The sequence below is a fragment of the Danio rerio genome, chromosome 23, assembly GCF_049306965.1.
Source record: "Danio rerio strain Tuebingen ecotype United States chromosome 23, GRCz12tu, whole genome shotgun sequence".
Taxonomy (NCBI): domain Eukaryota; kingdom Metazoa; phylum Chordata; class Actinopteri; order Cypriniformes; family Danionidae; genus Danio; species Danio rerio.
Genome location: NC_133198.1, coordinates 23,083,203 through 23,106,937, shown reverse-complemented (window position 1 = coordinate 23,106,937; position 23,735 = coordinate 23,083,203). Strand labels below are relative to the sequence as shown.

General features: G+C 36.6%; 1 protein-coding gene across 5 annotated transcripts in view; it reads left to right on the top strand.

Annotated features, from left to right (window-relative positions):
• lamb2 (laminin, beta 2 (laminin S)) overlaps positions 1-23,396 on the top strand; it is a 79,391-nt gene extending 55,995 nt beyond the window's left edge. For 3 of the 5 annotated variants that reach the window (XM_005162045.5, XM_005162046.5, XM_017353525.4), the window contains 19 exons: positions 165-294; positions 375-567; positions 653-796; positions 1,579-1,810; positions 2,885-3,048; positions 3,351-3,386; positions 6,438-6,662; positions 6,740-6,957; positions 9,691-9,787; positions 9,890-10,262; positions 10,547-10,731; positions 11,840-12,081; positions 12,971-13,174; positions 13,284-13,428; positions 13,750-13,957; positions 16,736-16,877; positions 19,644-19,820; positions 19,887-20,046; positions 22,633-23,396. In XM_005162045.5, the coding sequence (XP_005162102.2) occupies positions 165-294; positions 375-567; positions 653-796; positions 1,579-1,810; positions 2,885-3,048; positions 3,351-3,386; positions 6,438-6,662; positions 6,740-6,957; positions 9,691-9,787; positions 9,890-10,262; positions 10,547-10,731; positions 11,840-12,081; positions 12,971-13,174; positions 13,284-13,428; positions 13,750-13,957; positions 16,736-16,877; positions 19,644-19,820; positions 19,887-20,046; positions 22,633-22,769 (3,412 nt within the window). In that variant the 3' untranslated portion in view covers positions 22,770-23,396. 5 annotated transcript variants of the gene reach the window in all.
• Positions 23,397-23,735: the final 339 nt, after the last annotated feature.

Genomic DNA, 23,735 nt, shown 5'->3' with positions numbered 1-23,735 from the left:
TTTTTTTAGAGTGTAGCTTTTATAACATGTAGCTTCGCTTCATGTATAGTTAAGACACTGTGTGTAAGAGAGAAAAGTATTTTACTTCTTTTTTTTTTTCACTTCAGCATCCCAGATTGTTCTAACCCAGTTTTGCTAATATTTCTGATAATCCACTGTTACAGGTTTGTGGTTCTGCCTCAGCCAGTGTGTTTGGAGAGTGGTGTGAGTTACAAACTGCGCGTGGAGCTCATCCGTTACGCTGACAGGAACAGCATCATTACCTCCACCAATGCCTTTGTGCTTGTTGACTCTGTACGTGTGAATCTTTTATTTTTTCAACCCCTATCAGTTCTTATTCTTCTTGTTTTGTCTAATCTTCAATTTTTCTCCAGATCGCACTTCTCCCCCGTTACTCGTCTCTGGAGATGTTTACTGCAGGAGACCCGGCCTCTGTCGCACGCAAGCAGAGTTTTGAGCGTTACCGCTGCCACGAAACTGCCAAGAGTGTGTCCCGTCCGCAGATGAGTGAAGTGTGTGCCAAACTCATCACCAGCATGTCTGCCCTCATTAATGACGGCGCGCTGGGTGAGTGTCAAAATGAAGCAGCATATTCAATGACAGTGTTTTTGTTTGTGTATGTTATTATTAATATAATACATTCTTCCCACAGCGTGTGAGTGTGATCCTCAAGGTTCGCTCAGCTCTGAGTGTGATGTCCGTGGCGGTCAGTGCCGCTGCAGGCCCAACATATCTGGCCGGCGCTGTGAGAAATGTGCACCAGGAGCTTACGGCTTTGGCCCATCTGGATGCAAACGTAAGGGAAATTTCAGTTAGGATTCATTTTATGGTGTCCTTGTTATTGTGTAGTTGCAGTGTAAATACTGTGTAATATTAATGGGTTAGGGCTTGGTTTAAGGTTATTGCATGTACAGTAATTATGCATAGTTTACTGCTATTACTACAGTAAGGACATGTAAAATGTGTAACAAGTACACTGTAAAACAAAGTGTTTGCAAAATATCTTAACCTTCTAAAATATAATATTACTCTGTTTTTAGCTTTGACTGCCATTTTGTTGTTGTTGCTTTGTCATTATTGCTTATGGTTAATTTCTTTGTTTGTTTATCTTTTTTCTTTTTTTCTTTTTTGCTGTTGCTGTTTAGTTTTGTTACATTTTCTATTTTATTTTTTGTTTATCTTTTGTTTTTTAGTTTTTAGCTGTTTGTTTTCTTTTTTTGCTGCTGTTTACTTTTTGTTTAGTGTATTTATTTTTCTGTATTTTTTCAGGGGGGTTGTTTGTCCTTTTTGTTTTTCTTTGATTCCTTTTCATTTCTTTTACTTCAGTTAGTTTTGTATTATTAATTTATATTGGAGCTGTTTGTTGTTGTGCTAATTGCTTTGTTTTATGTTTTTTGCTGTTGCTTTTAGTTTTAAATGGTTGGTTTTATAAATATTTTTGTTAGTTTTTATTTTTTATTTGATTGATTGATTGATTGATTGATTGATTGATTGATTGATTGATTGATTGATTGATTGATTCATTGATTCATTGATTCATTCATCCATTTATTCATTTATTCATTTCTTTGTCTTTAGTTTGTGAATGCAGTTTAGAGGGCTCTCAGAGCCGGTTCTGTGACCTGTACTCAGGACAGTGTCCATGCCGACCTGGAGCATATGGTCAGCGCTGTGATGGTTGTCAGGCAGGACACTGGGGTTTCCCAAACTGCAGGCCATGTCAATGTAACGGCCATGCTGACGAGTGCCATCAGAGGACTGGAGCCTGTCTCAACTGCAGAAGTAATACTGCAGGAGACAAATGTGAAAGGTACAAGCAAAAATCAGAGAGTGTGCTGTATTTAAGTAGGACACAAACTACGTTTTTGTTTATTGTGTACAGTTCTCCAAGGTACTCTTATAATGTTGATATGATTTTAAAAATCATAAACATAATAATTTAGAAGCGATAGTCAATTTTCTGGTTCTGTTTTGTCCCTCCTCATGGAAACACAATTTGCAAAGATGTAGTGGTAGACTCAGAAGTATATTGGTGTAACATACAGGTTGAGGACAAGGGAGATGAGTATCCACATGCGGTCAAAACTGTACAAACTGGAGCATGACGACAATCCAAAACGCATAGTCAAACACAGGCAAATGGTCAGGACAGGAAGCAAAACAACATAAACAATAAACATAGCAAAGGTCAAAACCCTTGTTAGGCAAGAACAAGGAAATGCTTCATAATGCTTATAGAAAAACAAGACTCAGCAATGTGTGTGAGAATGTGAGGTGTATATATAGTCCAACTAATCCATATTCAAGAGCTACAGCTGTGTTTAAGTAATCAGGGGGTGATCTGGAACCGGTGTGTGTGTGAGGTGCCTGATGGAAAATGTAGTGCAGTTTATTGTCAGAATTGTACTTCGGATGAATGTTTTCCAGCGATCTGCAAGGGCTAGATCACTGGTGATCCTGACAATTGGTATACTAAGATTGGCTAATGATTTTGAATATTTTTAAAATATAGCTGTGTATGTTCGGCAGACTAATCCCTTCATAGATAGTTGCTGCTGCTGTGAATAAGCTAAAAACACTTAATGTTGAGTTTAAATCAAACAACATGTAATAACAGACAAAGCACCAATGGTCACATAATAAAAGTACAGCATCACATTCACAGTCTGTCATTTTGGTAGATTTTCTAAAATGAAAAGTGTTGAGTTCTGAAATGTTCAGGTTGTTTTTATAGTACATTGACCTTGCATGTCAAACAATCAAGGAAATGTCTTCAGTATGTCTGAAAATAAGCAGACGTTTTTCAAACTTAAAGCACACAGGACTGATTTTTCCTGAGTGTTTCTCTACCTAAGCTAATGTAATAAATACCTCCCCGTCACAGGTGTGCTAATGGCTACTATGGTAACCCAGTCCTTGGTTTAGGGAGTCAGTGTCGGCCCTGCCCCTGTCCTGAGGGCCCCAACAGCGGACGCCACTTTGCTGCCTCTTGTTACCAAGACAACCGAAGCCAACAGGTGGTCTGCAACTGCAACCAGGGTTACACAGGTATTTTTAAACACCACAATTCTCTTTCCTTCCAGCGATGGATGGAATGAAATTAATACAAATGAGGTACAGTTTCACGTGCAGTTGCATTTCTTGCATACATGCAACTGGAGAATGTAGTATGACATCCCAAATTAATAAGTGCTTGAATAAAGCTTTATATTTAACCCCCTGAGTCCATCTGCATCTGGGTATGATGCGGAAAATGACACAAATGATCAGAGATAAAGCCCACTGTCACTCTGAACAGACGTGCAGTGATCATGTGTGTTATATCTCCTGTCCCCTTCAACTGGACACAGGGACTGTAAAGCGCTCTGCAGGGGCAGTCCTCAATCGTGAGTAACCATGAAGACCCACCTCCACCTCTGCTGCCCGACCTCCATCACCGTGACTGTCCCTCCCTAGCGCATGGCTCGTACACTTCACACCTTGCTTGCATGTTTGCAGATCCCTGTGGAATTGGACTAAGTGTGCTTTCACCCTAGTTTAATTGTACGTGACTGAACAGTTTTAGGGAGAGTACAATAAACATAGTAGTAGTTTTTAAAATGCTAATAGATGCTTTATGAAATGAAACAATTGTAAAATGCTAACTTAAATGGCTTCTCTATCATTTGAAACAATTTGAAAGCCCAGTCGAGTTGTGTTTATCCTGTAGCAACACCACAAACAGAGGAAGTAGCTTAAGTTAAATTTGGAAGAATTATAAATCTTTCAAACTTACAATTTAGAAATGAAGCTGAAATTTAAGTGAGAACTTAAAATGTAAAATCAAAATCAGGTAATACCAAAGAAGCTCTAAACAAGACAATGTGAACAATCAAAGAGAAGAGAGTCTATAGAACCAGAATCAACATTAGATTTTATTATTATTATTATTATTATTATTATTTGATAGAAATTAAAGGGATAAATCACACAAAATTGTCACTTTTTTCCAAAACTGTTTTTTTTTTTTTCGAATACAAAAAATATATATATTTTTAAGAAAGCTGGAAACCTCTAACTTCTATTTTTGTGTTTCTTTTATTGATGTCAATAGTTTTCAATTTTCTTCAAAATATGTTCTTGAGTGATCAACATATTTAAAAACTCATTAATGTTTGGAACCACTTGAGGGTGGCTAAATGATAAGTACATTTTCATTTTTATTTGAACTTTTTAAACCAGACTCAGAGATGTTTCTTTCCTCCTAAACCGTTGGAGAATGTACTGAAAAAATGGACTTTATGAGAAGTGCCATGGGATTTTTAATGACCACAGAGACTCAGGACCTCGGTTTAACATTTATGTCATACATTATGACTATCAGTTCATATTCATTTAGGCAAGTATATGTAAATTCCGTTTTGTGTTTGTGCAAAGTTCTTGTCTGATTTAAATTATATTTAATTTAAGCAAAATCCTTATCCTAGTCATTTCACTCAGTGGCCATCTGTGAAACGCTTCTCGCGCAGTATGCTTGGGCATTCTGTCTGAATGGGGAAACATCAAAGTCCCCAAAACTGTTTGCCAAGCTTACAATAAGGATACAGATTTTGAATTACCAATAAACCTCAACTACAACCGTCTCATAGGGTTCGTTTCAAAACCAAAAATATTTTGTTATCAAGTGCAATCGGTTCATTTAAAAGCACTGATTTCAAGCTTTATGTGGATATATTTCTTATTTCTGTGAAGCAAGTATTTGCTGAGATTCCAATGTGTTTGTTTACCAATAAACTGTCGTAAAAGCACATGTCGGATCCGAGCTTCTCCGTTAGCCTATAGCGATTGATGATTGGCTCCTGTACTAGTAGACGGGGCTTCATTTGCCATATTGACCGTTGCACTTTTCCCCATTCAAAACTATATGAGTGACACGTCTTGTGTATTCTATAGTCTTTGATTTAAATCACTAAGCGAGTTTCCATCTCTGTTCCTTTGCAGTGTCTGAGCCAAAGAATAAGCGTCTGTTTCTATCTAGAAGTGGTTGAAATCTGAACATAATGTAGCAACAGATTGATTAAATTTACAAGACTAGCTTCTTGTTTAGGATACAGCTAAGCAAATTTACTCTGATGCTTTGCATCTCAACATTTTATGAGATCATTGTACTAGAGAGCAGATTGTGTTAAGATTTGGAATTAAGATTAAAAAATACAATTTTCAAGAAATCTTCTGTATAAATCTAATAATTCTTAGTTATGTTTTCCTTCAAATGTGTATTCACGTACGGATTCTATTAGTGCTGGGCAAAGATCAGTCGATCACGATTAATCAATGAAAGTTTGTATTGACACATTATATTTGTGTGTATTATATATATTTATTATATATGATATTATATGATACAAAAACATACATACATAGAAACAAAACTATACAAAACAATTCTATTACATACAGTAATTTCAGAATTATTAGCCCCCTTGTTTATTTTTTTCCCCAATTTCTGTTTAACAGAGAGATTTTTTTATAACACATTTCTAAACATTATATTTTTAATAACTCATTTCTAATAACTGATTTATTTTATCTTTGCCATGATGACAGTACATACTATTTGACTAGATATTTTTCAAGACACTTCCATACAGCTTAAAGTGACATTTAAAGGCTTAACTAGGTTAATTAGGTTAACTAGGCAGTTTAGGTTAATTAGGAAAGTTATAGTATTGATAGTTAGTTCTATAGACTATCAGAAAAAAACATAGCTTATACTAAGCTAAAATAAAACAAATAAGACTTTCTCCAGAAGAAACAATATTATCAGACATACTGTGAAAATTTCCTAAATCTGTTAAACAATATTTGGGAAATATTTAAAAAAGAACAATAAAGGGGGGCTAATAGCTCTGACTTCACCTGTTGATATTAATATTATATGGAATTTGTATCATATACTGTACATGCCTGTGTGCATTTATATACTTATTTAAATAATTAATATACACAGTGCACACACTTAAATTATGTCAAAACAAACTTTTTTTGTCCAGCATTATTTTGTATTAATAATTTAACTTTGTCTTAACTAAAAAATGTTCTCCCAGCCTAAAAAGTGTACCCATAATGCAATTATGTTAATACTAAACCACCAAAAATCTTCCTCAATTAATTCCTACCCAATTTAACATCGTTTCTCTCATTTATGTACTGTAAACCTAATATTGCTTACATTAATTATGTACTTACAAAGTTTCACTCAGAAACCATTTGTGAAATAATACAGTTTATGGAAAAGGCGTCATGAAACTGAAGGTACTTCTCAAGAGTACTACGGCTGACAATTTTAGAGCTCTTAAAATTTTAAAAATGTCATAAAATGTCATTTACATGTATTTAGTTAATTTATCTTTAACATTATTTTATGCAATTGAACTCCTGCTTTCTCCATGAACCAGGTCCACGTTGTGATGAATGTGCTCCTGGCTATTTTGGTGACCCGTCTAAGCCCGGTGGGCAGTGCCAGCCATGTCGTTGCAGTAATAACATCGACCTGTCAGATCCTGAGTCTTGTGACAAGCGCACTGGCCAGTGTCTAAAGTGCCTGTACAACACTGAAGGGCCAGACTGTAGTGTGTGCAGGAGCGGATACTATGGAGACGCTTCTCGACGCAACTGCCGGAGTAGGTCCTAAATAATTGTACCACATTATATTGCATAGTTAACAGTATTAAACATATCAACATTTTCTTCTACTCAGAGTGCACCTGTAACTTCCTGGGCACGGAGCACAGTCAGTGTCTGTCTCGAGATGACTGTGTGTGTCAGCGTGCCACTGGTCAGTGTCAGTGTCTGCCTAATGTTATTGGACAAACCTGTGATCACTGCGCTCCAAACTCCTGGAACCTGGCCAGCGGGCAAGGCTGTGAGCCCTGCGCATGTGACCCTAACAATGCCTACACATCTGCCTGTAATGAGGTATCCTCAGCTTACAAACACACAACACCTCTTTTTCTAATGAATACAGAAGACTTGTGTGCATTTGACAATGACAGTGTCAGTTTGGGGCACTGAAAATACTTAATTCTAAAACAAGATTGAAAGTGCAAGTTTCTGAAAATGAGACCATCATAGTGTACCATATGTAGACTCAATAAATTACTATTGCTGCTTGTTCACACTCACATCTAAAATGAGTTGAAACAACACAATTCTTAATTTTTTTTTTCTGACAACCTAATTGTTTAATGTTGAATCTACTTAAATTTGTCAATGTGATTAAGTTTACTTAATTGATTTGTTTTGGGACAACATGAAGGAATTTTGTAAAACTCAGCATTTGTAGCTGTACTACAAAAACATGCCACGTTTTTAGTCATTTTCTGTGCATGTTTGTGGACAAGGATTATTTTGAAAATGTTGTCAACGATGCAAAACTTTTCACAAATTCTTAGGAAAAAACATAATTTTAATACATTGTTGTTCTGTTAACATACACTCAGGCTTGATAAAAACACCACCATTTAAACTAAATTATTAATTTTACAAGGATTTATTAAATCGATCACAAGTGAGAGTCGAGTCATCAATAATGTTAAATGATATTTATATAAAACTTTTTATTAATCTCAAAAAGTATTTTTTTTTTAAATAATCTGTACTTAAAACGTTGACACTAATAAAATTGTTTCTATGGAAACAAATCATTATATTAGATTGAGTTCTAAAGGATCTTATGACACTGAACACTGGACTATTATGCTGAAAAAAATGCTTTGCATCAGAAGAATAAATACAATTTTAAAATTAATTTAAATATAGAACATGTACAATGTTGTACAATAATATTGTGTTTTTAATAGTACTGATAATAATTGACAAATTGTTTGTCTATATTATTTGGTAGCAAAGCAGATTGCTCATGGTTTTAGGGTCACGGTTTTGGTACTATATATACAGGTGAAGTCAGAATTGTTTGCCCCCCTTTGAATTTTTTTTTTTTTAAATATTTCCCAAATTATGTTTACCAGAGCATGGAAATTTTTAATAATATTTTTTCTTCTAGAGAAAGTCTTTTTATGTTTATGTTTTATTTCAGCTAATATGAAAGCAGTTTTAATTTTTAAAAAATTTATATTTTAAGGTCAAAATTAATAGCCCCTTTAAGCTATTTTTTTTTTCGATAGTCTACAGAACAAAATATCGTTATGGAATAAAATGCTTAATTACCCTAACCTGCCTAGTTAACCTAATTAACCTAGATAAGCCTTTAAATGTCACTTTAAGCTGTATAGAAGTGTCTTGAAATATATCTAGTCAAATATTATTTACTGTCATCATGGCAAAGATAAAATAAATCAGTTATTAGAAATGAGTTATTTAAACAATTGTGTTTAGAAAAATGTTAAAAAAAATCTTTCCATTAAACAGAAATTGAGGGAAAAAATAAATAAACAGGAGGGCTGATGAGTTATTAAAACTATTATGTTTAGAAATATGTTGAAGAAATCATCCGGGGGTGTGGGGGGCAATAATTCAGGGGGTCTAATAATTCTGACTTCAACTGTATATGTACAGGTATAGATAAATTGGTATGTGCTCTGTAGGGGTGTAATGGATCACGGTTGATCTGTAATTCATACAGATCACAACTCACAGTTTGGACACGTGACTCGCAGATTAATAATTTGTTTTTACTTGTAGATTAATCTTAAATTTGTAATGATCGCAGAAAGATCGCCTCTTGCATCATTCAAATCATATAAATATATAAAAGAAAGGATTTAAGCTCTCCTGTAAAATATAATGATGACGGAATGAGTTGTGGTAGGTTATTCAGTATGTGGTGGGTTTCTTAGAAGGTGTTGGTCATTCTTTTGTGGGTTATTAAAGGTTTTTTCTGTCACTATTTGTTTGGCTTTTGTCTTTTGAGTTAGTTATGAAGTTACAAACAGTCAAATAACACAGAAATACTGGGATAACAGTTTAAATTTCAGATTAAACCAGTGATGTTTATGGCAAAGAATACAATCACCGTCATATGCATTTAATTTGACGCTCAAAAATGAAAGTTGTAGGCAGCAATTACATTATGGAACCAATAGATGGCGACAACCAGTCATTCAAAATTTGCCACTGAATGACACATCTAGCCATGAAACAAGAAGTAAATATAGATAAATAAATTAAAATAAATATGGGTTGTTCAAATTATAATGTTAGATTTATACATTTAGCATTATCAGCAACAGTTGCAGTAACAGTGAATTTTTCACAGCAGGCTACTGAATATTTTTTACAGATTTATTTTTATTCAGCTGATTATTTCTTAATTTTATTTTTAATATTTTTAAAAACGTTTTTGTGGTTTTCTGAAAAGTTGAGATGTTTTAGATGAACAAGGCGCACATGAAACGTGAGCATGTCACAACCAATATGTGCTTGCCTCCATTGGAAAGAACGAACTTGCGCAAACAAAAAACTCAGTATGTGAACAGCCCCTAACTCTGTAATCATATCCTACCATACCAGGCTCAAGTGCAAATACACCTGGAATACAACTGTTTAACATGATAAAAGAAAAACAGATTCTGATGCCAGATATGGTGTCATATTTATACCATATTTATCTTATTTTAGAGGTTGCTAGATTCATAATTAGTCTTACTGTTAAATATTATTAGTAATCTATTTTAATCCAAATTCATACAGTTTACAGGCCAGTGCCAGTGCCGTGTTGGGTTTGGAGGAAAGACCTGTACAGACTGTCAGGAGAACCACTGGGGTGACCCAAGAGTGCTATGCCGAGGTACTAACTCTCTCATTGGCCTGTTTTTAATTTACAATCTATCACAATTCCCCAAAATCCAACTGATTTAATTTTTTTTCTGGTTTGATTCTCTCCCTGCAGCATGTGACTGTGACCCCCGTGGCATCGAGTCATCCCAATGCAACCGTATGACGGGTCACTGCGTGTGCCAGCAGGGTGTTTCTGGTGTCCGCTGTGATCAGTGTGCCCGTGGCTTCTCCGGGACCTTCCCTGACTGTAAGCCTTGCCACCAGTGTTTTGGGGACTGGGACCGTATCGTTCAGGATTTGGCCACCAGAACTAAAGCCCTCACAGATCGAGCCAAGGAGCTTCAGACCACCGGCCTGACTCGAGCATTCGAGAGACGCTTTAAGGAGCTGGAAGACATGCTGGCACAGGCACGGGACATTGTTAATGCCCGTAATGCCACTGCTGAGGCTGTGACCACTCTGATGGGCATGATTGAGGTTCTCAGGTACTGATATGCTTCTGGTTCAGACTGTTGAAGGTCTGGAGGGAATTACTTAAGTCATTTCACTTCATTACCTTGTAATTTGCTTCACGTCAAAATGCTATGGTTGTGAGAAGCCCTCCACAGGTAGAACTGAATGAAAAATGAAATTAAATGTTTACAAATATTATAAGCATGTATTTTAGTTCGCCTTGCTTCACAACAAATCTTTCAATTTAGCATTATTTTAAAGATTTGCCAGGTAATCATCTCACTTTGTTTATGTGCTGTAATATTTCATTCACCAGAGCTCAGATTGGCGAGACCACAGACACACTGAACCAGCAGGAGGGAGACCTGACCGCCGTGCAGGACAGTAACTATGAGGCCAGTAATGCTTTAAGCACACTGGAGAGAGAAGCAAAAGAGCTCAACCTGAACGCAGATCAGCTTAACCGTCAGCTTGACATCCTCAAGAACTCCAACTTCTTGGGTTAGTGAACCAGAAATCCTTTTACAGCTGCCTTAAATAGTGGTATATTTACATTGTACTAAATATTCAAAAATCTAAAGAATCATAAAAAAATTGGTAACACTTTACAATAGGGTTCATTAGCTAATGCATTTACTAACATGAACTAATCATGAACAACACATGTACAGCATTTATTAATCATAATTGAACATTTACTAATACATCATTAACATTCAAATCCGTGCTTGTTAACATTAGTTAATGCACCGTGAGTTAACATGAACTAACAATGAATAAATGTATTTTCATTAACTAAAGTTAACTAACATAAATACATACTGTAGTAGATGTATTGTTCATTGTTTGTTCATGTTAGTAAATGCATTAATTAAAATTAACTAATAAACCTTAAAGTGATACATATGTGATTACATATGTAAAGTGTGACCAAAAAATTTTATAAAAGAAGCGACATACTATTGGGAAGTTTTTGTTAATATAAAAGGAAACTGTAAAAATGCAGGGTTCCACACAATTCCTTTATGTTGTCCCAACAAAAATTAAAAAAAAAAAAAGTGAACTTAATTGTTTTTACAAAGTAGATTGAACATAAAACAGTTCAGTTGTCCTCCAAAAACCATAAGAATTTTGTTGATTCAGCTCATTTTAAATAAGTGGTTTGAACAAGCAGCACAAAACAAATATTTGAGGTCACTGCTCAACATTTAATAGGCGGCACGGTGGCTTAGTGGTTAGCACTGTTGCCTCACAGCAAGAAGGTCACTGGTTTGAGTCCGTCTAGGTCAGCTGGCTTTTTGGTGTGGAGCTTGCATGTTCTCCCTTTGTTCACGTGGGTTTCATCCGGGTGCTCGGTTTTCCCCCACAGTCCAAAGACATGCACTATAGATGAATTGAACAAACTAAATTGGCCATAGTGTCCAAGTGTGTGTGTGAATGAGAGTGTGTAAGGGTGTTTCCCAGTACTAGTTTGCAGCTGGAAGGGTATCCGCGGCGTAAAACATATGTTGGAATAGTTTGCGGTTCATTCTGCTGTGGCAACCCCTTTTTAATAAAGGGACTATTGAATGAATTATTGAATAATTGTTCAACATTTAATCTTTTTCAGGTGCATATGACAGTATCCGGGCCTCGTATAATAAGTCACGTGACGCAGAGCACCGAGCAAACAGATCTACCACTGACACTCCCAGCACAGTCAGCCAATCAGCAGACACCCGCAAGAAAACAGAGCGGCTGATTGGCCAAAAGAGAGATGATTTTAACCGCAAGAACGCTGCTAACAAGCGTACACTCACAGACTTAAATGCAAAAGTTCAGAATCTGGACTTGAAGAAAATCAACGAAAAGGTAAGCAGTGCATTTAGACTGTTTTACAGATATGACATATTGTAAAAGGTTCATTTAAAAAAAAAATCTATTCTGCCTAGCCTGCTTTACTGAGCTGAAGTTGCTTTTATATTCACATTGGTTCATTTTTGTACAATGGCAACCTGTCATGCGCTCCCTTTATTGTTTACCATGCTAATTAAAATATTCAATCTGAAACAGCATGTAAATATGGCTTACTAATAAGTGTGATTCCTGCATGCCGCCTGCCAACCACTAAGCATACAGTGGTTGCTTTAGGACAATGCGCATGAGAGAATGAGACCATTATGACAAGTTTTGCTTGCTACAAAACTGAAAACGAGCTAGATATAATACAGTTTTCGTTCAGAATTGTAGTATTATAATTTATATTATAAAGTACTGTAATTTTTTCTTTACATCATTAAGGTGTGAGCGCTCATATTTTAGGAGGCATGGCTTTTGACGGCCGGGAGGGACAGTGTTTCAAAGGTTTTATGCTAACCCATTAGCATTTTGGCAGATCACCTCCTGCACCTTTAATTTAGATTATTTTTGTTCATTATAAAATCACAAACGGCATGATATTTAAAAAATATTCCTTCTAAAACATTAACTTAAAGGGGCAGTTCACTAAAAAGAATAACATTTTACTCGCACTTCACTCACCTTAAAGTAATTCCAAATATTTTTGGAGAAAAAAAATGCTTGTTGAACAAAACAATATATATTTTGAACAATGTTTGAACAACCGGTAAACATTGACATCCATACTAGAATGAAAAATAAATAGAATCAATGGCAACCTGTTTCAAACATTCTTCAAAATATCTTCTTTTGTCAGGGACAAGTTTGAAAAAAGGATTCATTTATTAGATTTTGTTTTTAGGTGTGTGGAGCTCCAGGTGATGCTCAGTGTGTTGACAGTCCTTGTGGTGGTGCTGGTTGTCGTGATGATGAAGGCAAGCGTCGATGTGGAGGCCTGAACTGTAATGGAGCTGTTGCAGTGGCGGACACTGCTCTGGATAGATCCAAACATGCAGAAAAAGAGCTGGATAAAGCAATGGGGGTAGTGGAGGAGCTTTTTAAGCAGGTAGAGACACTCTGATCATTGATTTGCGAACTGTTAGTGCGCAATACATATCTACAGAAAGCCTTGAGGGTTTCTGTGAATCTTATGTTGTCTTGATGGTTTTATTAAGGTGGCGGATGCTAAGACCAAGGCACAGGAAGCGAAGGACAGAGCTCAGGCAGCTCTGGAAAAAGCTAGCGATACCAAGAACAAAGTGGATCATTCTAACAATGATCTAAGGGACCTTATCAAACAAATACGCCAATTCCTCATGCGTGAGTTTATTATATTATATTATATTATATTTTATTATATTATATTATATTATATTATATATAATGAACCACCTCTTTTGTATTATAATATGCAAATAATAACATTAGTTGGCTAGTTTTTTTGTTACATGTTTTATTTTTTTTACTAATTTTGCAAAGAGACTTTTTATATTATTGTTATTCTTTTTTTAAATAACTTTTGTAGAAAACAAAAAGCAAAACACATTGCAGATTACATTTAATAAGACTTGTTTAAAAGCTCCAGACCCTTTAATATACACATTTGAATGCCCGTCTGTATGTTTTGTTGACCATTCACAGAGGAGGGTGCAGATCCGGACAGCATTGAGGCGGTGGCCAATCGTGTGCTGGAGCTCTCAATCCCTGCCTCTCCCAAGCAGATCCGACACCTCGCAGACGAGATTAAAGACCGTGTCAAGAGTCTGTCTAATGTGGATGCCATTCTGGAGCAAACACAAAATGACGTCCGCAAAGCAGAGCAACTGTTGCTGGATGCCAAGAAAGCTAGGTGACTCTCTGCACATGCTTCTACTGTCTTTATTGGTGAACTATTGTTGCACATCATAAGCTACATTTACTATCCATCTGTTTTAATACACAGCAAAAAGTTGAGTGTTAAATTAAGTTTTTTTTCGCACAACACTTTCTCGTAGTTTATATAGCTTTACACTTTCTGGAGTTAGATCGACTTAAGTTACTTTTTTGACTCCCAAAAGTGTTGAAAGAACTCTAGGCTAACCTGTGAACTCAACTTAGCTCAAACCCTCTGAAATGTTTTGAAAAAATTCTGCAACACATTTGTAATGTTTAACTGAATGCTGACAGGGAAATACGGATTCAACCGCAGATTTTTTTTAGAAAGGTCAGGCAAGCAACGCTCAACACTAGGGAAGACAGATGTATGCAGGCAAATAGTCATAGTCATAGTCAAAAACACAGGCGATAGGTCAGTACAGGCAGCAGGTAACGTAAACAAATAAACAAGGTGAGGGTCAAAAACACGGCAAAACAAGGCAAGGAAAATTTGTTGTAATGTTCACAATCAGTTTAGCAAGACTCAGCAAATTTTGTGTGTTTGTGTGCTGTATAAATAGTCCAGTAATCAGTCCATGAGCAGCTTCAGCTGTGTGAGTCTAATCAATGGAGACTTGGAGCAGGTGTGTGTGTGTGTGTGTTGCATGACTTGATCTTGTAGTCCATACACCAGCATTTTGTAACGAATTTGTACTTCTATGTGAACTGTGAGTTTACCAGCGATCTGTAAGGATTAGATTGCTGGTGATTGTGAAAACTTTTAAAGTCCATTCCTTTAAAAGTTAATAATAGGAGTTAATAATTACCTGCTAGAACTGTCTTGCTTCATGTCTTCTTTCCTAAACACCAGGCACCAATTTTAAATGCAAGATAATATGATAGAGTATGTTATTGTTTGTGTGTTTGTACAGGCATATGTGGTACACAAAGTTGGTGGTACACATATGAGGGACACAAAGTTGTATAATGACATGGGTATGGGTAGATTAAAGTGGTTTACAGGGTCATTCCTTGTGTCCGTCTAATTCAAAATGCTTGAAAAACATACAAAAGGAAGTCTTTTGATGTTCAAATTTTTCCACAGGTTTTCTGTGAGGCTTGGGTTTAGAGGTAGGGGTGGTGTAGGGCCATGTCATAATTGGTTTTACTGTATAAAATACATTTTGCCTATGGAGTGTCCCTGTAAACCATAGGTCTCAAACTCAGTTCAGTTCCTGGAGGGCCTTGGCTCTGCACATTTCTAATAATAATAATAATAATTCCTTACATTTATATAGCGCTTTTCTGGGCACTCAAAGCACTTTACACAATGGGGGGGGGGGTGGGGGTTGGATGTCCTCATCCACCACCAGTGTGTAGCATCCACCTGGATGACGCGACGGCAGCCATTTTGCACCAGACCGCACACCACACACCAGCTGATTGGTGGAGAGGAGACAATAATGAAGCCAATTGAATATGGGGATGGTTAGGAGGCCATGATGGACAGAGGCCAGAGGGCAGATTTGGCCAGGATGCCGGGGTTAAACCCCTACTCTTTTCGAAGGACATCCTGGGATTTTTAACGACCACAGAGAGTCAGGACCTCGGTTTAACGTCTTATCCGAAAGACGGCGCTCACTGAGCAGTATTGCGTCCCCGTCACTATACTGGGGCATTAGGACCCACACAGACCGCAAGTTGGGCGCCCCCTGCTGGCCTCACGAACACCACTTCTGGCAGCAACCTAGCTTTCCCATGTGGTCTCCCATCCAGGTACTGACCAGGCGCAGCCCTGCTTAGCTTCAGTGGGCGACCATGTGAGAGTTGCAGAGAGCTAGCTGCAGAGAACTAGCTAGCATTTTTGCTCCAACCCTAATCAAACACAGCTGATGCAAAACTGTGCAGAGCTGCGGCCCTCCAGGAATTTATTTTGAGATCTATGCCGTAAACCACAGGTGTCAATGCCAGTTCCTAGAGGGCCGCAGCCCTGCACAGCTTAGTTCCAACCCTGCTTCAACACGCTTACCTGTAGGTTTCAATCAAGCCTGAAGGGCTCAATTAGTTTGATCAGGTGTGTATAATTAGAGTTTAAACTAAATGGTGCAGAGCTCCGGCCCACCAGGAACTGGATTTGACATTTGTGCTGTAAACATTTAAGTGTGTTTGTATGTGTGTGTTGTCTGCCAATCTGCTGTGGTGGGACTTACTAAAGCGAAAAACATATAAAATTGTTTCTGGATTTGCAGAAACAATCATTTTTATCAATATTATAGTTTAAGACAAAATTATTAGCCTGCAAATTTTTTATTATTTTTCAAGTATTTTTGCGAATTAATGTTTAACAAAGGACATGATTTCAGAGTATTTCCAGTTAAATTTTATTATTATTTATTTATTTCTTTTAGATTGGCTGGAATAAAAAATATACATAGTTTAATAAAAAAAAAAAATCCTATAAATATTATAAGCATCATTAAGAAATTAGATTGGCTACAACAGAACAAACCGCTGTTATCCAGCGACTTACCTAATACCCCTAACTTGCCTGGTTAAGCTTATAACCCTAGTTACGCCTTTAAATGTAATTCACATTCACAAAATGTTATATACTGTCATGTTGACAAAGACAGGAAGTAACAATTCTTTAACACATGAGATAAACAATGTTGTATTAATGTTTGATTTGATATTATAATGTGTGCATTAAGTAATCTGGAAGGAAACATCAGTAGCTTCTGTGTAAATGTGAGTTCTGTGTTTTGTTCTTCAGGAATAAGGCAGAGGGGGTGAAGAACACAGCTGAGAGTGTGAAAAAGGCCCTGAATGATGCCAGCAGAGCCCAGGCTGCAGCAGAGAAAGCCATCCAGAAAGCTAAGAATGACATTGGCTTAACTCAGAACCAGCTGGCACAGGTAGAGCCCCATCAATTCAGACAGAAGTATAACAATAGCAATGAATTGGCAAACTTATGAATAAATCAAAACTGCACATCTAATGTATAATGGTTATATAGTGTCTGTGAATATTAAACCACAAAATGAATACTTTCTGCATTTTTTGTGTGAAGACATGGCATGGTTAAATTTCCTACACAAAATTGTAATGTTTGGGGTATTTTCAGAGTCCCTTTTACTGTTTGAGGACATAAACACATGAGCTTCATCCCTAGAGCTGTTCTGACAGTCATTTCATGAACATGTTACTTTTCTTTAAGAACATATAATAGTATTTATAGACTACATACAGAAAATCAAGCACAACTCATCAAAATAAAAGTTCTGGTTAATTTATGACAGATTATAACAGAAATACAGTGCATCTGGAAAGTATTTATAGCGCTTCACTTTGTCCAATTTTTTTATGTTTCAACCTTATTCCAAAATGCATGAAATTCATTTATTTCCTCAAAATTCTACAAACAATACTCCATAATGACAATGTGAAAAAAGAGTTTTTGAAATTGTTGCAAATTGATAAAAAATAAAAAACCTGAAAAATCACATGTACATAAGTATTCGCAGCCTTTGCTGTGAAGCTCTAAATTAAGCTCGGGTACATTCTGTTTCCACTGATCATTCTTGAGACGTTTCAGCAGCTTACCTGTGGTAAATTCAGTTGATTGGACATGATTTGAAAAGGCATACACCTGTCTATCTAAGGTCCCAGGGTTGACAGTGCATGTTAAAGCACAAACAAAGCATGAAGACAAAGGAATCGTCTGTTGACCTCTGAGACAGGATTGTCTTGAGGCACACGGCTGGGGAAGTTTACAGAAAAAATTCTCCTGCTCTGAAAGTTTAATTGAGCACAGTGGCCTCCTTCATCCTTAAGTGGAAGATGTTTGGAACCACCAGGACTCTTCCTGGAGCTGGTCGGCCATCTAAGCTGAGTGATCGGGGGAGGTGGGCCTTAGTCAGGGAGGTGATTGATAACTCGATAGTCACTCTGTGTCTAAGCTCCAGCGTTCTTCAGTGGAGAGAGGAGAACCTTACAGAAGAACAGCCATCTGTGCAGCAATACCCCAATCAGGCCTGTATGGTAGAGTGGCCAGACGGAAGACACTCCCCGCCTGGAATTTGCCAAAAAGCATCTGAAGGACTCTCAGACCATAAGAAACAAATTCTCTGGTCTGATGAGACTAAAATTGAACTCTTTGAAGTGAATGCCAGATGTTACGTTAGGAGAAAACCAGGTACCGCTCATCACCAAGCTAATACCATCCCTACAGTAAAGTATGTTGGTAGCATGAAGTGAAGCATGGTGGTACAGCATCATGCTGTGGGGATGTTTTTCAGCAGCAAGAACTGGAAGACTAGTCAGGATAGAGGGAAAGATAAATGCAGCAATGTACAGAGACATCCTGAATGAAAACCTGCTTCAGAGTGCTCTTGACCTCAGACTGGGGCAACAGTTCGACTTCCAGCAGGACAATGACCCAAAGCACACTGCCAAAATATCAGTGGAGTGGCTTTACAACAATGCAATGAATGTCCTTGAGTGGCCCAGCCAAAGCCCAGACCTAAATCCTATTGAACATATCCTTTAGAGATCTGAAAATGGCTGTACACCATCGCTTCCCATAAAACCTAATAGAGCTTGAGAGGTACTGCAAAGAATAATGGGGAAAAATCCCCAAAGACAGCTGTGCCAAGCACACATTTTCCCAAATAAAACAGTAAAATGTTCATGAAATGACTGTCAGAACAGCTCTAGGGATAAAGCTGATGTGTTGACATCCTCAAACAGTAAAAGGCCAAACTCTGAAAACACCACAAACATCCCACTTTTCTGTAGGAAATTAAACCATGCCATGTATACACACAAAAAAATGCAGAAAAGGCTGTAACATAAAAAAATGTGGAAAAAGTGAAATACTTATTGGATGCACTGTATAGGCCATACTTTTTTACAAAAAAATGTATCAATAATAATAATAAAGTATCTTTTATTTTAAATATTCACAGTTTTACCTTTAAACTTTACATTTTAACAGAAACAAATCCAAATTTGAGGAAACAATTATTCATATAATAATTCTAATAACTCCAATAATACATTTCACGAAGTTCAGCAAAATTGTCTTTCCCAAGAATTATTATTTATTATTTTACTTAACTAAAATGTTTTGGATACTAAAGGGTTTCCTTGAGGTAAATGTCATCGTTTACAAGCGGTATTAATTTTTTACAACAATGGTTTGTGGTTGGTGGCACGGTGGCGCAGTGGTTAGCACCGTCGCCTGGGTGAAGTTTGCATGTTCTCCCTGTGTTTGCATGGGTTTCCTTAAGGTGCTCTGTTTTTTCCCATAATCCAAAGACATGTGCTATAGATGAATTGAATAAGCTAAATTGGCCGTGTATATGTGTGTGAATGTAAGAGTGCATGGGTGTTTCCCAGTACTGGGTTGCAGCTGAAAGGGCATCTGCTGTGTAAAACATATGCTGGATAAGTTGGTGGCTCATTCCGCTGTGGCGACCCCTAATTAATAAAAGGACTAAGCCAAAGAAAAATGAATGAATGGTTTGTGGTTAAAACACTCATTTAGCAATTACGAAGTGCAGCATATTTCAGTACAGCTTCTTTCAACATCTAATAATGTTCCTGCAATAAACCTTACACTCAGTAAAATTCTTGCATTGTCCATATTTGACCATAATGTTTTTTTGATATCTCTAAAGATCCAGTCAGAGACCTCTGCTAGTGAGAGAGATCTTAATGATGCAGTGGACAGACTGGGAGACCTGGAGCGCCAGATCGAGGCATTAAAGACCAAACGTGCCAACAACAGCCTGGATGCTGCACGGGCAGAGGAGACGGCCACCATGGCACGGGACAAAGCCAACGAAGCCAAAGAGGTTTGTGGAGCTTACATGTTTGTTTCCAGAGAGTATTTGTGTACTAGAATTTATCGTCTGTTTTAGATCCTGGATGGCGAGCTGTCCGATAAGTACCGTACTGTTCAGGGTCTGATGGACAATAAGGCGAAAACCATGCAGGACGCCAAGCACAAAGCAGAGCAATTGAGAGATGAAGCCAAGGGGCTGCTGAAAGATGCACAGGATAAACTGCAGAGGCTGGCAGGTGAGTGTGTGAGAGTGTCAAGTAAAAACACAGTGGTACAATTCAGTTTGACTGCTTTATTAAATTCGAGATGCATGTTGGATATTAGAGATGGGCAAGGAGTACATAACGTGTAGTTTCCATACAACAAATGCAAATACTTTTTTTAAGTTACAAAGATGCATGTAATAAACAAAGAATGCTAAATCAAAATACATTTCTCATGTACACACACTACAAACATCTTACTAGGGATGGCTGACGTGAAACTGACGTTTCGACACAGTGTCGAGATCCCGAAGAGCAAGTGTTTCGAAACACTGCACCGAAGCATGATTCGAAACACCCAGGTATCGTGACTAAAGTGTTTCAAAACACCTGGTCACGTGACTAAAGCGATCCAAAGGATTGATCATTTCAGAAGCGTTTTGAGACCTGGAGAATTTACATTTGAGTATGGGCTAGCGGACTGTACGTGTGCATGTTGACAGTGTGTTTGAAATTGATTTTGGGTTCGAATCCCGACTAGTACAAATACTCCAAAATCATGATTGGATGTATTTTAATAATGTTTCTGTTTTATGGTGTAGTCTAGATAGGATAGAGCTGTGGATATGCCATCAATTTAGCATCATTTTTGTAGCACTATAAAAAAATAATTATTATTTTTACAGTACTGTAATGGGTTTAGGTTTTGGAAAGACGTTAATAAAATACAATGGGAAATTTAATTAATAATATAATTTATAAGTTTATTCGAATGTCAGAGCAATGTAGAAACAAAACGATACAAGAACAAAGTATTACCAACTGATATTAAAGCATTTCAAAGTAATTCTATTAACCTGGATTCGAACCCAGTATACCATCATGGTGGTCACGACCTCCAACCGCTTGCCTAAACAACTTGTAAGTTCAAGGATACAAAGTGGGGTTTCATACCTCAATTTGCTCAACTGTTCTTAGCTAAAACTGTTTCAGTGCAATACAAGTGAAATGACCACTAGATGTCACCGTAGAGTGGGGTTTCGAAACGTTTCGAAGCTTCGACACATTTGCTTTGACTGTTTCAGTGTTTCACGAAGCCTCGCTTTGCCCATCACTGCATCTAACAGTCTCTGTCTGTTGTGATTCGGTTGAGACATTTATAAACATTTGGTCAATACATTTTATAAAGACATATTTTTCAATGTATTATATTAAATATAAATATGATTTTATATGTTCTTTTAAAATAATTTTAGTACATTATAATTATTTAAATATATTATTTAAATATATGTTTAAGTGCTTCAAAATAGTTGTTTTAACTAAAAGACATACATAGCATATTTAATAAACAAATATTAAGTGCACAATGCATATATATATATATATAAATATATGAGCAATATCCCACGGGTAGCAGTATGATATGGCAGTATATCGGCACTGGTGGGAGGCGTGCATTATGTCCCACTAGTGACAAAATACAGCCATATTGCACCGCTACAAGTATACAACAGTTCGACGGCATAATCGTGTATATAAAAAAGAAAATGAAACACGAAGAGTCTAAAAACCCTTTGGTATGAGGAACTACTTTCTTCCGCCATTCATTCTCATCTGCAGCTGACGTCAGAACAGCAGAAGCCGTAACTAGTTCACCAATGTCACTTTAGAGCTAGTGTTTGAATGATTCTCTAACGTAATGTCTAAAGTGACGACAAAACAGGTGACTTTGCTGACATTTTAAGATTATAAGGCTAAATGACATGAAATGCCATCAGTCTACAGAGATTTCCCAGTATTTCTCTGTAGCTATCGGGAGATCACAATAATTTACCCCGAAAAAGCCAAAAGCAACGCAAACACTACCAGATTACTGTGGTATAAATACAGCACTACAACACTCAAAAGAGAGAAATCAACTTAGAAAGTCACTTACCAGCTTAATAATGATTTGATCAGCTGAGTTTTTTTCTTCTAAAGGCTTATTATGCAGTCTCTGTCGCCATCTTGTGGCAGAACATCAATCGTCTTTGCTCTGTTCAGTATGACAGGTTGATGGATGCAAACATGCTGTATCTCTGAAATTCTAAATATTTCAAATAGGCACTGTCCTTATAAATAAACTGCATAGTTGCAATCTAAACAACTACATTCTCGCTTAAAAAACCTTTAAAAGTACATTATGTTGTCCAACAGCTGCAATATTTGTCAGATTGTAGTGAGTTTATTGATCTGTTGTCACTCTGTTGGCAGAGTAATACAGAGGGATGAGGAGGCTATGAGTGATATTTTTGCAGAATATATAGTTGATTTGTCATTGATATTACAATATTATACATGAATATATTATTTATAAAATAAAATATCATGTGTAATTACATACTTAAAATATGTTATGTGTAATAATGTGTCATTTAAAATTATGTCTAATTAAATACTAATTAAACTACTTAAGTCAGACTGTTTTCTGAAGCTTATCTGTCAAGTATTTTAAAAACAAATGCTACCCTCTTGTGGTGACAAGCAATATTGACAATGTGCCATTTTCTTTTGAGGCGGTTATTGTTTTGTTTCCTCGTAAGTCTGATCTGGGTTTGTTCTAATATCGCATTACAGAGCTTGAAAAGGACTATGAAGAAAACCAGAAGGTATTGGAAGGCAAAGCCAGGCAGCTGGATGGCCTGGAAGATAAAATGAAGGCGATCCTGAACGCCATCAACAGGCAGATTCAGATCTACAACACCTGTCAATAATCCAAAACAGCTGGACTGAACGGATCTGCCATTTGACTCTTTTCCACAGGCTGCTAACATTTGCCAGCAAACCTACATTACGATGCCAAACTGCCATCAGACACTATGTGTGGTTCAGATGTTGCTTTACTAAAGGGCTGCTGTTATACTGACACTACATTAACACTTTTTTCATTATGGAGTTCAATGAAATACAGATGTGTCTTGTACGGCAGAGAAGTGTTTCTTGTCATGTGCTTGTAAAATACTGTATACAGTATATAATGAAGATTTACAGAGTTTGCTTGAATGTAAAAGACACTGAATTGTGACAGAAGTTTTAGTGTATTCTTTTAACAGATATTGGTTAATATTGAGTAAAAACACTCATTTTCTAATGAGAAACACTTTAGAATTGTTGTCTTCTGAAGAAAATAGTTTCAATATTAGACTGAATGTCTGTCAGAGAAACTACTGTAAGAACGGACTAACTGAGGCATTATAAAAATGAAGTAAAATGAAAAGTTGTCTATATAAGCCACTGGTTGTTTATCGTTGTTTATTACTGACCTACAGAATATTTTTTCTGATTATATAAAAATAGCAACAATGTCTTATAAAAAATAAAATATCCCTGTGTGTTCTGTATTCCTGTATGTCGTGTCACTGTTACACTTACCCCTTACATACAGTGCTCAGAATATACAAGTATAACCCTCACAAATCTATCTTTAAAATTCATATTTTAATAGGAATCTGTAGAATATTATATTTGTGCATATGCATTAGATTAGTCAGTACTGAAGCCAAATCTGGAGCTTATCTAACAAAATAACTTACGATAACGGTTCAAAAACTAGTACAGTCAAATTTATACATTATAGAAAAATATTCAATATATAATTTAAAAAAAAAAATCATGAGAAGCAAAAAATAATAATAAAAAAATTTAAAAAATGTTATTGAAATTTTGTAGGTTGTAATGTA